This window comes from Podarcis cretensis (assembly GCF_951804945.1).
Source record: "Podarcis cretensis genome assembly, chromosome: 6".
In the NCBI taxonomy this organism is placed as follows: domain Eukaryota; kingdom Metazoa; phylum Chordata; class Lepidosauria; order Squamata; family Lacertidae; genus Podarcis; species Podarcis cretensis.
Genome location: NC_137175.1, coordinates 50,513,724 through 50,530,044, shown reverse-complemented (window position 1 = coordinate 50,530,044; position 16,321 = coordinate 50,513,724). Strand labels below are relative to the sequence as shown.

Below are 16,321 nucleotides of genomic sequence, written 5' to 3'. Positions count from 1 at the left end.
CCACCTTAGGCAGCAAGATCCACAGGGGCAGCAGATCCCACCTCCAAGGAATGCATCGCCTGCTGTTGCTGCCATTGCCATGTGCTCCTTGCATACCAGATCTGCTGCCTCCTCAGCAGCCCCCCTCCATACAGCGACTTGGAGGAGCTACTAGTCTCCTCTTAGGTTCTTCATTCACCTATCATGATTCAGACCTAACATGGGACTGAACTTTCAACTTAATGTGTTTTAAGAATTGGGTAGCAAGAAAAACAAGGAAACTTGGACCTAATCTAAATTCCACCAAAACAGATGAATCACTTTTATTTGGGTGTGATCATTAATGGTGCAACATCAGGAAGGTGATATAGCTTTCACAATCACTCGTTTCTTCAGAAGAAGTTTTGCAAAATCAACAGCTGTGAGGATGAAGACAGCAAATAGGTGTAATTTCCTTTATGCTGGAGAAATTTGTAAGTTCCAACTCAAAGCTCAGAGCTGCAGTTCAACTGCCCCAGAAAGAAGGAAAGGCAGGTTGGCTCTTCAATAAGCTTGGTTATTTTATCCTTAACAGTTATTTTTATCCTCCAGTCTTCCTTGGAGAATTGTTAAGGTAAGCAGCCTGTTTGTTCCAGGAGCCCCCCGGATCCCTTCTTAAAAATTGGTGATACATTGGCTACTTTCCAGGTTTGTTTCCATTCTATTCTCCATTTGGACAAGACTTATTTCTTTTAAAGAAGCCTTCTTGCTTATACTAGCTTCTTCGACATTGCTCATTAACTATGCTGGTATCCTTTGGGCTTTCATGGTATCTTTCCTGATCTGTACTATACAGTCAGTGGGTGGTGAAGCAACCTAAAAACTGCTTGATCAAGAAACTCCCCAAGGTCCAAGCAAGTTGAAAAGGCTGCCAAGTTTGGCCCTTGAATCAGATGTCTCATCTGGTCAGAATGTGAAATTGTGAAAGGAGGCAGTGAAAACAGATGTTGCTCCAAAGAAACCACTAGATGGTGAGGGGGCACAGTCCTTTCACTGCTACCCAGTTTAGGACAATATGTGATTATCAATAAGGGCAGGCATGGCGAACTTTTGACCCTACAGTTTCCATCATTCCTGAACTCTGGCCATGCAGGTTGGGGCTGGACTGCAGCTCAACAACATCTGGGGGCCCACAGGTTCCCTGTCCCTGCAGGATGAGTGCTTGTATCTGTGACAACTCTCCAGTTCTGTGCGTGGTATTAGTGTACAGTACTTGCTGTGTATTATTTATAGGGCATAAAAAAGAAATAAATGAGTAAAAATACTGTTAATGTACATTGGTGGCTTTTTACTCTCTCTTTCTCTCCATAACTTAAACTTGACTATCCTGAGACTGGGCCCTTTTCCTTTGCCTTTTCCCTCCTCATTGACCTCAGAAATGGCACCTCAGCTTCACTCACATTAGCTGTAGGGTATTGTACACGAATCACATCCAAAAGCTTATCCATGGAACAGTTTATTAATATGAAATACATAATTTTCAGATCATATATGCCACAACAACGCTACCACCTGCATCTTCTTTAAAGACATCTGACAAATATAATTTTTAATAGGACACCGAGTGATAGTATTTGTTCAAATTGCTATGAAGTTAGGATGACGTTGGCATTAGTTGATTAAATGAACAATTACAGCACTTGCATAGTTTAAATGCAGAAATTTTTTTACACTGCCTTTGCCAGTCCAACTTGGTTGTTCCCCCTGTCAAATATACTGTAGTATTCTCTGAGGAACATATCTCCTAGTATCAAGTGATCATAATCTTTGCTGCCAGAGCTAAAGCCACTCTTGCAATGGTCGTCATCCTAGAAGGAAAGGAAAGGAAAGGAAAGGATATCCTTAAGATGTGTGTGATTCGACATCCATATCAACCAAGAAATTAATCTAGGTAAAAATGCACAAGGAAGGGTTGCCATATTTTAAACCCTAGCATAAGGTAACATTCCAACATAAAGAAGGCGAAGGAAGGATTTTTCCTGGAAGAAAAGTCTCAAAAGGAGATAAATGTTGTAGATGTTACACTAGGACAATAGTAATAGTGCACAATACTGTAAATTGTGTATTCAGTCTATAATAATTAGCATAATACCTTAATAATGAACAACCAAATTGTACAAGTGAGCAAACTATTTTAAAATTATAGGCAGTCTCCACAATTCAGAATGTTTTTTGCTCTGCTCTGTTGGAAGAAATAATTGCATGGAAATGCCATCTTATCCCTGGAATTATGCCGTCTTAAAGATGATAGAATCAGTTCCACACAAGGAATCTTTGCCAAGCCCACTTGGAAATGTTGGAGGTTTAAACTGTGAACTTCTATTGACAAAGCAAATCCTCTACTATTGAGCTATGCCCCCTCCCTATGGAGTCAGTGGAGATCACAAGAGACTTATTTCCCATCTCCTCCTCGCTCCACCTCTCCTGCTAGCTATAAAGGATAGGATCACTGTGTCCCTCTGCCAATAGAAGCCCTTCTTCGGGGCTACATGTGGTGTATTAAGATGGTGCCGAGAGTGAGATTTAGAAACTCTCTAGACTGTGTTGTCACTACAAAGAGGAAACGAGGGGAGAAAGAACATTATTTGCTTCAAAATTGTGCAACTGTCAAACAAACACATCTGCATACAGTATATATGATGCTATATGTGATGGAAGGTTTAAGTCCTTCTTGGGGTCATGTTATACAACATGTCAGAGGCAACCTTCCTGGGATGGGAATCATCTGTAGTCAGAGATACTATACTAAACTGTCATGAAACTACCAGTATGTTGGTGGGGAATTTGCATTGGCCTTTTTTCTATAAGACATGCAAGTTTGGGTCCAGCTCTTCTGACCGTCTCAGGATATCTAATTGGCTTTCTGCCCCAAAACGTATTCCATTTCCCCCTGTCTTTAGCCCATGTGTTCATAAATATTTTGCACTTCTAATCTGCCCTAAACTGTTTGAACCTGCATTATTATGGCAAGTAGATAATATTCCAGTTCTATCATATACCTTATGAGTATAGGCTTGTGGAGTCAAAGGATATTGAATTCCATTGATTACAAAAACAACATCTGGCATATTGTGGAGGTTTCTGCAGTTGAAGGAATGCTGAAAGAGATAAGGAAGAGTTGAGTTTGGGCATTATTCTTATCATGAAGGAAATGAACCAGCAAACCTCAAGTTTGCTCAAGAAATGTCATGGATTTGTCCCTGAGTCAGTCTCAGGAAAGCAAACATACCGCTTTAAGTAAGAACTTAATAACCATCTAGTGTAACTCACAGGTTTGAACAGCACAATGTAGAACACTGTAGCACAGAAGCACGCCATCTAGCTGAATATTACAAATAAATCATCTCAACACTTCACATCTAACCCAATGGAGATGATCCAATCCATTTTTAAAGTCTGCTATGAGACCAAATTCCCTATTCTAAAATGGGCGCTGATGGCAGGCTGATGTACTGAATCTGTTTTGAGAGATGTTGTCTGGAGGAAATAAAGCCAATGTATTTTGCAGAAAAGACTACGGTACAAAATAACAGCAGTGCTCTCTCTCTCCCCCCTTCCTTTACTGGATCCCACAGCTTATTTTCTTTTCCTGCCATTTCCATTGTTGTAGCTTGGATGCTCATGCATATTTGCATGCATGTGCAGTAGGTATCATGAAGAACCATGAAGCCTGACACTGAGGTGCCAGCAGCTATAGTCCAGGAGGCAGGGCGGGGCACCGGCTTGGGCCCCAGATTATGGGTGCCCAATGTCACGTTACATTGCACACGCTGCAGCAGTGCCTGGTAGGCCTCCAATGCAATCTCTGGGGTCATGTCTGAGGTCTCTCAAAGCCTCCAATGTGACTTCCGGTTTCTCCTGAAAGTGCTTCGGGAGGCCCCGCAAGGCCTTGGATGTGACTTCCGGGGTCTTGTGAAGCACCCTAAATCACATCGGAGGCTCCGCAGTGTGGGTGCCAAACACCCACAATTTTGTGTGTGGTGCCTGGGACCCCATGGTCCCCCTGGAGTTGGTACCAGTGCCAGGAGGTATCCAAAGTCAAGTCTAATCCTCACCACCTTCGGTTGTGTGCCTCTGAAACCTGAGCTCCGGCTAACAATTAGAGTATGGAGTGTGGACACTAGAGTGATAAGGATGAAATGCACCCTCTATCTGTCCATGTATGGGACTTGGACGTAGAAGAGGGGTTTTCAGCAGAACTAATACCTGCTGAAAGTTCCTCCTCTGCACAACTATTAAAGGTGCAAGAGTTTTGTTGTGTTTTGCATCTGACCACTTTTCATGTACTGTATAGTGGATTCTTTTCAGAACCCTGCATATAGGAAAGGATAGCCAGATAGCCCAAAGCACATGTTGTTGTTGTTTAGTCATTTAGTCGTGTCCAATTCTTGTGACCCCATGGACCAGAGCACGCCAGGCACTCCTGTCTTCTACTGCCTCCCGCAGTTTGGTCAGACTCATGTTTGTAGTTTCAAGAACACTGTCCAACCATCTCGTCCTCTGTCGTCCCCTTCTCCTTGTGCCCTCAACCTTTCCCAACATCAGGGTCTTTTCCAGGGAGTCTTCTCTTCTCATGAGGTGGCCAAAGTATTGGAGCCTCAGCTTCACAATCTGTCCTTCCAGTGAGCACTCAGGGCTGATTTCCTTAAGAATGGATACGTTTAATCTTCTTGCAGTCCGTGGGACTCTCAAGAGTCTCCTCCAGCACCATAATTCAAAAGCATCAATTCTTCAGTGAACAGCCTTCTTTAAGGTCCAGCTCTCAATTCCATACATTACTACTGGGAAAACCATGGCTTTAACTATACGGACCTTTGTTGGTAAGGTGATGTCTCTGCTTTTTAAGATGTTGTCTAGGTTTGCCATCACCTTTCTCCCAAGGAGCAGGCGTCTTTTAATTTCGTGACTGCTGTCACCATCTGCAGTGATCATAGAGCCCAAGAAAGTAAAATCTCTCACTGCCTCCATTTCTTCCCCTTCTATTTGCCAGGAGGTGATGGGACCAGTGGCCATGATCTTCGTTTTTTTGATGTTGAGCTTCAGACCATATTTTGCACTCTCCTCTTTCACCCTCATTAAAAAAGTTCTTTAATTCCTCCTCACTTTCTGCCATCAAGGTTGTGTCATCTGCATATCTGAGGTTGTTGATATTTCTTCCGGCGATCTTAATTCCGGCTTGGGACTCATCCAGCCCAGCCTTTCGCATGATGAATTCTGCATATAAGTTAAATAAGCAGGGAGACAATATACAGCCTTGCCATACTCCTTTCCCAATTTTGAACCAATCAGTTGTTCCATATCCAGTTCTAACTGTAGCTTCTTGTCCCACATAGAGATTTCTCAGGAGACAGATGAGGTGATCAGGCACTCCCATTTCTTTAAGAACTTCCCATAGTTTGCTGTGGTCGACACAGTCAAAGGCTTTTGCATAGTCAATGAAGCAGAAGTAGATGTCTTTCTGGAACTCTCTAGCTTTCTCCATAATCCAGCGCATGTTTGCAATTTGGTCTCTGGTTCCTCTGCCCCTTCAAAATCCAGCTTGCACTTCTGGGAGTTCTCGGTCCACATACTGCTTAAGCCTGCCTTGTAGAATTTTAAGCATAACCTTGCTAACGTGTGAAATGAGTGCAATTGTGCGGTAGTTGGAGCATTCTTTGGCACTTCCCTTCTTTGGGATTGGGATGTAGACTGATCTTCTCCAATCCTCTGGCCACTGCTGAGTTTTCCAAATTTGCTGGCATATTGAGTGTAGCACCTTAACAGCACCTTAACAGACTGTATAGAGCTTCTCCATCTTTGGCTGCAGAGAATATAATCAATCTGATTTCGATGCTGCCCATCTGGTGATGTCCACATGTAGAGTCGTCTCTTGTGTTGTTGGAAAAGAGTGTTTGTGATGACCAGCTTGTTCTCTTGGCAGAACTCTATTAGCCTTTGCCCTGCTTCGTTTTGAACTCTAAGGCCAAACTTGCCAGTTGTTCCTTTTATCTCTTGACTCCCTACTTTAGCATTCCAATCCCCTATAATGAGAAGAATATCCTTCTTTGGTGTCATTTCTATTAGATGTTGTAAGTCTTCATAGAATTGGTCAATTTCAGTTTCTTCAGCACCAGTGGTTGGTGCATAAACTTGGATTACTGTGATGTTAAAAGGTCTGCCTTGGATTTGTATCGAGATCATTCTATCATTTTTGAGATTGCATCCCAGTACAGCTTTTGCCACTCTTTTGTTGACTATGAGGGCCACTCCATTTCTTTTACGGGATTCTTGCCCACAGTAGTAGATATGATGGTCATCCGAACTGAATTCGCCCATTTCTGTCCATTTTAGTTCACTGATGCCCAGGATGTCAATATTTATTCTTGCCATCTCATTTTTGACCACATCCAACTTACCCAGGTTCATGGTTCTTACATTCCAGGTTCCTATGCAATATTTTTCTTTACAGCATTGGACTTTCCTTTCGCTTCCAGGGATATCCGCAACTGAGCGTCCTTTCAGCTTTGGCCCAGCCGCTTCATCAGCTCTGAATCTACTTGTACTTGTCCTCCGCTCTTCCTCAGTAGCATGCTGGACGCCTTCCGACCTGAGGGGCTCATCTTCCAGCGTCATAACTTTTATATGCCTGTTGTCTTTGTCCATGGAGTTTTCTTGGCAGGGATACTGGAGTGGCTTGCTGGTTCCTGCTCCAGGTGGATCACGTTTGGTCAAAACTCTCCACTATGACCTGTCCATCTTGGGGGGACCCTGCACGGCATAGCTCATAGCTTCTCTGAGTTATTCAAGCCCCTTTGCCACAGCAAGGCAGTGATCCATGAAGGGGGGGCCAAAGCACATACAACAGTACAATAAACCCAAGGGACATTCTCAGGTTATGTCATATAAAAATGGCAAGGTCACACATGAAATCACCATCAGTCAGAGAGAAGCTTCCATGGATCATACTCTCATTGCATCAGGATCTAGCAATGGGGAACAATCTTCCAAGAGCCAATAAGCCCATTAAAAAAAGGCCATCACTTCATTTAATTGTGTGGATTTTGTATCAGGCTCACTGGAAGTGTTTATTTCACGGGATGTCACCCTCCCAGATTGTTTTCTTTCCCTGCCATTTCCATGGTCATAGTTTGTATGCTCATGTACATTTGCATGCATGTGCAGTATCATGAAGAACTATGAAGCCTGGCACCGAGGTTTCAGCAGTTGCAGTCCAGGCGATATCCTAGGTCAAGCCTAATCCTCACTACCTTTGGTTATGTGCATCTGAAACTTGAGCTCTGGCTAACAATTAGAGTATGGAGTGTGGACACTGGAGTGAAAAGGATGGTACTGGGCCTCTTTCAGCTACAGTATGAAGACAACCAGCAAAAGTCAATCTTACTGTTGTAACTCCAATGGCTTGTTGAATTTGTCTAATTTCAGATGCTGGGCCGAGCAAGAAGGACGTCCCCGTGTCAAGAAGTGCTTCACAGCCATCTCTGCAGGCGATTGCCTGACCATACACTAGAATGCTGAGAAATTGGACATCATTAGATTCTTTAGATTCTGACATGAAACATAAAAATCCCACATTGTATAGAGCAGCTTTCCAGGATTTCAGAGAGGGAGTTCTCATAGCACGGCCTGGAAATATCAGCTATGCAACCTAGGTGGAATAAAAAATTCTATTTTTTTAAAAAAAGATTTTAAAAATACATCGAATTTTCCGTAAGGCTCACCATCAACATCTAGCGTCACATTGTATATTTCACTTAAAACACACTTAAAACATTTTCTTTGCAGCTGTATAGCTATGTCCCTGGAGGCTTCTGCTTGCAAAGCAAATGATCCTCAGCTGAGGTAGGGCCCTTCCCCAAACATGGGTTGGTTTTTTTAAATGGAGAGTGGGACGTGGTAAGTACTTTTAGGAAGCTGCATTGGAAATAGTACAAGGCATAAAACAAAACTCATGAACTACAGATTGTAAAGTGCTCAGAGCACTTTGTAAATGCAATTTATAAGAACAGTCCTATATAAGTCATTCTAACAAAGGACAACTAGAAAACACAGAGTAAGTCGCACAATCGCAATTGCATTTTATTGCCCTCCATCTCTTCCTGTTTAGCTAACTAGAAGCCATTAAAATTATTGAGAAAAACTTTTCAGTTTTATTGTACCCAGTCAATATGGTAAGATTAACAATAATGTTGCTAATACTACTAAGAATAATTCCTGCTTACCTGTCCACTTCAATCTTAAATTTCCTATATGTGGCAGGAATCCAGTTAATAGGACCAGTGAAATAAGATTGATCAATTCCACCAAAAATGATCATGCTCCCATCTGTTTTTCTGAAACATAGATATATATATGATGTTGTGAAGTCATTCATTCAGAATAAGCTGGACTGCATATTTAAAAATGTATGTATCATGTTCTTGTACCTCTGTATAAATTAGACAAAAGGAGAGAGAGAAAGGAACTTTTGCAGTGCACCAGTATCGACTGGTGAACACTGGACAACGAAGGCTTTAAGATTTTGAAAGGTGAATGCTGTTAATGTTCTATATATCACCATGCTTCCTATTCAACTCTGTATTTCTTGTTCTATATATCACCATGCTTCCTATTCAGCTCTGTATATCACACACTGACTTCCCCCTTCATAATCTTCATAAGTTTTGTTCTTCTAATTGATTTTCATTGTGATTTTAAGCAAGCCAGTTTGGGGCAGTGGAGGCCATTCTGCGGAAATGGCTTCTACTCCACCAACCTCAGTCTACTTCCAGCCTGCCTGCCTGCACCCAGTCCAGGGAGTGTCACTGTCTGTCAGATTCCCCCTCCTTAGTCAGTCTAATTGCTACCATTATATCCTCAGCTGGGTGGAGAATGCGGACAAAATCAGCTGGCTTCATTTGTGGCTGACTCTGCTTCCATCTACTGCTTTCTTTCCTGCCTTCTGCCCTACAAAGGCTTGCTACCTCCCTTTCAAAAAGCCATTAAGGTTGCAGTGCCAGGCACTGTAGCACTGACTTCTGAGCTGACATGTACAGGATGGGCTGTATATTAGCCACCCGATGGGAGGGAGCAATTTATACCCTTCAGTTCTTGATCTACCCCCAAAATAGACAGGTGAAATGGTCTTTGTGATACTATCCTCCAGTTATTCTGCATGGGGTAGGATAGTGAATTGGAGCAAAAACTCCAAATCTCTGAAGTGTTTTTTGGGGGGAGGTTTCAAGTTGGTACAATATTAAATTAAAATGAAAAGGATGAAATACAATATTTTTTTTAATTCCGTATTTCCATGCATTAAATAATAGTAAAAGAAGCAGGGGGGTTGACCTCTCTTCCCACATTAACACTTAGCTCACCTGAGCTTGGCCCCTGCTCTTCTCTGCTCTCAAGGCACAACAAGCAAGATGGTGCAGTCGACTGCTGGGTACTAGAAAACTGGAGGGATCTTTTCTTCTTCATCATCAAGTAGCCTTGACTACAATAGCTTATTCATCCCTGGAGGGGCTCAGCATTCTGACCAATTTTGGGATGGAGGTTCCAGTCCCCTCTACCCATCAACCTCTGTGCAAACAAAGCACAGTGGCAGACAGCCCGTTCTACAAGATTCAGCAGGCAAAGCATTAGCCAACCTGTAAAGTAATCTCGGGCGCAGTTTCCTTCCATGAGTCCTCCATCAACATGCAACAAATCTTCTTAGCAGTAAAGCAAAATAGTGTTTACCCGCTGAGATAAACAGAAAATTCGTCTTTCTCAAGCAAGCCTTTCTTCATCAGGTTCTCAAAGAATGAACTTCTTTTCCAAGGGTTTAAGCCGAGGATCCCATCATATTTAGTTCTGGAAAACGGGTCTTCTGACTCACTGGTACTCAAGCCGAATTCCATATCAGAAATGGTAAGATCAGATATCTAGGAGAAAAACAGTCTTCCCTTACTTCTGTATCACGTTGTAAAGTACAGAGCAGGCTGCTACAAGTGATGCATTCAGGCTAAAATTCTGTGCATGTTAACATGAAAGGAAACCTCATTTGACTTTTCAGACAATAATATTCAAACATGGATAGTGGCAGGTAATAAAATATTGGGGGTGGCAGGTAAGTCCCATCCTGCATAATTGATCACAAGACACAGTCCATGCACACCATTTGAATGGCAAAGTCCATTAACTTTGAGGGGCGGCCCCCATCATATAATATTTGGGGGATGAAGGGACCATGGCCCATAAGAACTGGCTCCTATGGATAGTGGGCAAGAGCAAATTAGGTCCTAGTTTTAAACCTGTTTATTCAGAGGTAGGTCTCATCAATTTCATTGATATTTACTTCAGGATTGCATAACCTTAGTACTGCAGCTTTAATTTGTACTACTTTGATTGTAACAACGACAATTTAAAATAAACTTCTTGTGTTCTGAATTCCTTGAGGAGCAGCCATCAATGTACAGTGGTGCCCCGCAAGACGAATGCCTCGCAAGACGAAAAACCCGCTAGATGAAAGAGTTTTCCGTTTTTGAGGTGCTTCGCAAGACGAATTTCCCTATGGGCTTGCTTCACAAGACGAAAACGTCTTGCCGCTAAGCCGCTAATAGCCGCTAAGCCGCTAATAGCCATGCTTCGCAAGACGAAAAATTCGCTAGATGAAAAAACTCGCAGAACGAATTAATTTCGTCTTGCGAGGCACCACTGTATATGTACTGTGCATATCTCCACAGAATATAAAGGGCTGATTCAGTTTTTACTGCTTTAAATTTTCCAGGATTCAAAAACATTGAGAAGTATCGTCCTTGGAAATGCACAGAAGAGTCAATATTTTTATAAGCTTGTATTCTCAACTTGTCCTGTATCTATAAAATACTATTAGTTTACCTTGACTGTATCAAGTCCAAAGATCCCTTCCATGCTTCCTTTCCCATACTTAATGGAGAATGGCTGTCCTGTTCCTTGGAAGGTAGAAGACTTACGTGGGTCAAATCTATGGTGTGTTTCTAAAGGTAAAAAGCAAACAGAAATTAATTAATACAAAAACAGCTTTTAATCAGTGATCAATAGCAGAAACAAACTGAAGGTATAAATTTTCTGAAGGGAATAATTGTAATAAAAGGACATTGGAAAACACTAGGGAAACATTTAGATAACAGGAGCTGGGATGTATTACTTTTTTTACTAATCTCACCAAACACAATTTTTTTACTAATCTCGCCGAATAATTGATGCTTTTGAATTATGGTGCTGGAGGAGACTCTTGAGAGTCCCATGGGCTGCAAGAAGATCAAACACATCCATTCTTAAGGAAATCAGCCCTGAGTGCTCACTGGAAGGACAGATCGTGAAGCTGAGGCTCCAATACTTTGGCCACCTTATGAGAAGAGAAGACTCCCTGGAAAATATCCTGATGTTGGGAAAGATGGAGAAGGGGACGACAGAGGACCAGATGGTTGGACAATGTTCTCAAAGCTACCAGCATGAGTTTGACCAAACTGCGGGAGGCAGTGGAAGACAGGAGTGCCTGGTGTGCTCTGGTCCATGGGGTCACAAAGAGTCGGACACGACTAAATGACTAAACAGCAAAAGACTGGGACAGGTGAGGCTGCTGATCCCTTATTTTCAAATCTGGCAGTTGACAGCTATGTACAAGGTGGGGACTCAGATTGAGCACCTTGTAGCTGAGAATGGCAGGCTCATGCTGCTCTCTCTGTATTAATTGTAAACTACTGTAAATCTTCCAAGAAACTCATTACTTCTTTTTGGAGCTTGTTTGCCTGCCTGAGATCATTACACCTGATCACTGAAAACTAAGATCTCTCTCTCCAGCAGTGGAGTGCCCTGTTTTGCCACTTGAAGCATAATGGGATGTGCCCCCACTCTACTACGCTGCCCCCTCTCCACTGCCCCCCTTACTTGGGCTGTGTGGGGACACTGATGACACATCAGGTAAATGGGTATAGGATTGCAAATTCCACACATATTTATTTAGACGTTGGCATCACTGAGTTCAATCAACCCTACTCATATGTAAATAGAATTATGACCTGAGTCTGCAATGCTGGATTGTGAAATAATGAATCCATTCCTTTACACAACTTCATAGGCCCTCCCAGGTCATTTTTAATATCAGAGTGACATGCTTGAAGACATTTTTATAGTCAGTTACTTACGGCATGCTGGACTACTGCAATAGACAGAGGGTACCCAGAGAGTAGATGATCCAGTGTCAAACACAACAGTGAACTTCTGTGGTGGGGTTCCAATGTAGATTGTTCCATAGTATTCAGTCTGTTAATTCATAAAACAAACACAATTTGCAAAACTTTCCTTCTTTTTAGGCTTTTGAACATTTTACTTCCTCACAGATATGCAAGGTAATCACTGTAAATCTAAGTGCTACATTAAAAAAAAAATAGTTAGAAAGGAGAAATTTATTTCCTGTCAAAAGTGGGATAATGTGAAAAGGGAATTGTTCAAATAAACAAATAATAAATGACACAATGTAAAAGCAGTATGTGCTTTAACATAACTCACAAACAGGAGAAATACAGCAGAACTGACATTTCCCCCACTTCAAATAACTTCTGTGCATAAGAAATAAGTGCCATTGTAAAAACCTGCAGTTTCTAAAAATATATATAATAACAGATTTTTTAAAAAAGAATAGATTGAGACAATCTGGGATATGCAGGGAAAGATGAAAACAATTTTAAGGAACTACAGAAAAGGGGGGAGGGAAGACAAGATTCAAAGTGTAAGAATTACTGTTGATTGATTTGTGAAATGTTTTCCTTTTTGTTATAATTGAAAATTATAAATATTATTTTTTAAAAAAACAAGTAAGTACCATTTATTGCCATAGAAGAGCTCTCACAATGTTCACCACAAAAAGCAAGCTAAAGTACTATTTTTCTGGCCTACACAACACCCTGGCTTCATCATTTTCCTGCTCTGCCCTTTAATAAGATGCCTAGATGCAAAAAAGAACACGGTTCTCATACCTTGAATAGTTGTAATAAAGGGGCGCTCAGCATCTGTGAACTTGAATGAAAAGCCACAATCTGCTGAAATTCCCTCTTCTACACAACTATTAAAGGTGCAAGAACCCTGTTCTCTACTGTATCTGGCTACGCTAGGTGTCAGTGGGATTTCAATGTAATTAACTTTGGCTGGATCATAACTCCTCTATGGGAGTTATCCAGCAAAAGTAAGTTGCAACTTCTTATGTTGAAAACAAGAGGGCTTTGTGATAGTCATGACTAAGTCCGATTGTGTGATTGAGTTGTGGCTGTGTTTTGCTGAATTGCATCTAACATATTATGTTGATAACCTCTGGGTGTCAGGAGAAATATGAAGAAGTATCTCAACTGAGCATCATGAAAACTTTGAGGAAATGTTGTTCAGCAGCAAAGCAAATTGATAAGAGCAAAACTCTTTTGAACTCACCTCAAAAGAGTTCAGAAGTGGTTCTTCAGCCACCTGGGCAGCATTAGAAATATCTGAGTTGTATTTTGTACCAATGTCATAACGGTATTTCTGAAGGTTTTCCAGCAGATTTTTCTCCTTGAATGTGTCTCTTACTTTTGTCCCTCTCTGCAAGGGAATCCTGGAACATAAGAAACAAAATTACTAGGTTTGGATTTTCTGCCTCCCTAAAATTTGCTATTTTGCAACCTGTCTATCCACTCCATAACTCCAAACATAATAATAGGCTTAATATCACCATCCCATCATAGCCATAGCTAGGTAATCTTGCGCTCCTGGCAAAACTGTCCAGATTGTGCCCCTTAGCCACTGACAAATTAGCTCTTCTTTCCACCTCTCCTCCATCCCCCCTTCAATTCACCCTCTATTTAAAACCTTTTCTAATGAGGCAATAATCAATAATTTTATAGACATATTTATGGACATATTTATGGACATATTTTAGCCAATTTTGTGCCCCCCCTAGCCTGCGTCCCTGGTGGGGGCCCACCTTGCCACCCTCTAGTTACAGCCCTGCACACCTTCCAAACTCTCTTAACTACTAGATCTAAGCTATTCCAAAAATTTGGGACTTAGGAAATTGAAGTGAAAGTCCGCACCCACTCAATGCAATCAAAGTCTTTTTTTAGGATCAAGAAATAGTAACATAGCCTATAATCTTGCACACATTCATTCATGCATCTTTTCCATAGACATGGGTGGGATTTGAACAGCTTTTATGCAGGGGAATGAAGCCTGTGGATCTTCGGAGGTTGTTGAGCTCCATGTCCCATCAGCCCCAACCAGCACGGCAAATAGTCAGGGATGGTGGGGGTTCAAGTCCAGCAACATATGGAGTGTTAGAATCCTAGTTCCTGCTATAATGCATGACAGGGATGATAATCTCCTTTATCTCTCAATTAATTTAAGGAAGATAGCTGAAAATAAAAAAACAACTGTAGGTGTGTAGGGTGTTTAATATTTGACTGACATAAAATGAATTCTTTGCAGCCCATTTTTAAAGACTCCTTTTGTTTCTATTAGTGTCAGCAGCCCTTCAAAGTGTGCTATTGGGCCCTCAATTGCTGATTACAAAGAACAGTTTGACAATTCCACTTTCTCTTGTCACTTCGGACATGCTGTGGTGAGCTTCAGGTGCTGAGAGTCATCCTGTTACTACGCTACTTAAGGCAAGGGATAAAAAAAGCACACACACAAATGCCCCAAAATATTGTTCCATCTCAAATTAGACATTAGCCATGCTTTTTTCAGTGAGTCTATGTGCTTCTACCCTTGTAACTGCGGCCAGAGGACCATTTTGCATTTATTAATCTCCTCTCAGCTGTGTGTATGTGTTTATATATATATGAACAATTATATAAGATTTGAAGTTATAATTCACACTCTCTCTCCTCTTCATTAGTTAATCAGAAAGTGTAGCTGTCAGATGAGTAAATATCAGCAACAAAACAATAACTTACTTAACAAGACATTCGGAGAGAGCAACAATGGTGAAGAGAACTGCAAGGTACTTCATCCTGCTTGTCCAGTGGGTCTGCTCTAGTTTTTCTGCTGCTTGTTGAGGAAACTCTGTTATTTTATAGCTGCTTGAGAAGTGCCCACCATCATCTAAAGATCATATTTCATCACAGAAAGTCCAGCCCATACTTGGAAACGAGAAGTAATCAGTCACCTTGCTTTGTAAACACAATGAAATCATACCTACCGGTAAGAGGAAGTCATGTATTCAGCATATAATAGGGTAAATAACTCACTCGCTGGGTTTTCACCTTGTCGGGGTGAGTGGGCTTGCACGTTCCTATGACCCTTGTGAGCAAAACCATCAGGAGTCTCGTACTCCCAGCAGAGTCACCCAAGACGGTAAGGTCAAAGGGGAGGAGCTAGACAAAGAATGATCCAAGAAGTCCTCAAAAGCTGAACAGGTGGAAAATAACAAGGTATGTTACAATGGCTGTGAAGGTGGATGAAGGCTGCAGCAGATAAGAATCTACCGGTTGTCGTTGTACTCATGCCATCGAAATAGAGCCTTACTGTGAAGACTGAGTGTTGGTCAGCATGCACTGATCTACATACATAAAACAAATTCACACACAGGTTTCTTCCAAAAACCCATCCCAAACCCAAACCCCCAAAGTCCCATGACCATTGGCAAATAGTAATGGGGACAGGACAATGAAATCTGAAAGCCCCTAGTCATGAACTGGCACATGGGTGTTGGATACAGATTCAGTCACTCCGACTCAAGGAACGAGACAGCTGAGCAGCTCGGCAGCTGTATCCATGATAGAGCAGCTCTATATGGGATCCACTCTGTTTACCCCGAAAAGGGGAAGGCTAGAAAAGTTGCCCTAAACATAGTCTGCCTCCCTTTTCTCCTGACTGGATTACCATGCCCAGTGGGGCCACCACCCAGTGGTCGTAAAAGACAATTGAACTTAGTAACATGCAATATAAGGGCTTTGTCGGGTAACACAGACCATGAGCATCCTGAGCGGAGAACTGCCATCACTGCAAGGGAGCTGCAATGTTTTAACATTGATATTACAGCACTTCAAGAAACTCGAAGAGCAGGCGAGGAACAACTGAAGAAAGAAAAAGGAGGCCACACGTTATTCTAGAAAGGTCTACCTGAGCAAGAATGTCCAACAAAAGAGAGAGAACACACACATATATATATACAAACAGTGGTACCTCAGGTTACATACGCTTCAGGTTACAGACTCTGCTAACCCAGAAATAATGCTTCAGGTTAAGAACTTTGCTTCAGGATGAGAACAGCAGCAGCAGGAGGAGGCCCCATTAGCTAAAGTGGTGCTTCAGGTTAAGAACAGTTTCGGGTTAA

The 16,321-nt window shown here is 41.8% G+C and overlaps 1 protein-coding gene across 1 annotated transcript; it reads right to left on the bottom strand.

The window, feature by feature from the left end:
- Positions 1 to 1,458: 1,458 nt before the first annotated feature.
- On the bottom strand, positions 1,459 to 15,034 carry LOC307218281 (embryonic pepsinogen-like). The gene is made up of 9 exons (XM_079980496.1): positions 14,940 to 15,034; positions 13,441 to 13,600; positions 12,165 to 12,282; positions 10,876 to 10,994; positions 9,736 to 9,920; positions 8,238 to 8,348; positions 7,400 to 7,529; positions 3,018 to 3,116; positions 1,459 to 1,826 (listed from the first exon to the last, which is right to left on the bottom strand). Exons 1-9 carry the CDS (start codon positions 14,993 to 14,995, stop codon positions 1,686 to 1,688), a joined length of 1,119 nt encoding a protein of 372 aa, XP_079836622.1. The 5' UTR covers positions 14,996 to 15,034; the 3' UTR covers positions 1,459 to 1,685.
- Positions 15,035 to 16,321: the final 1,287 nt, after the last annotated feature.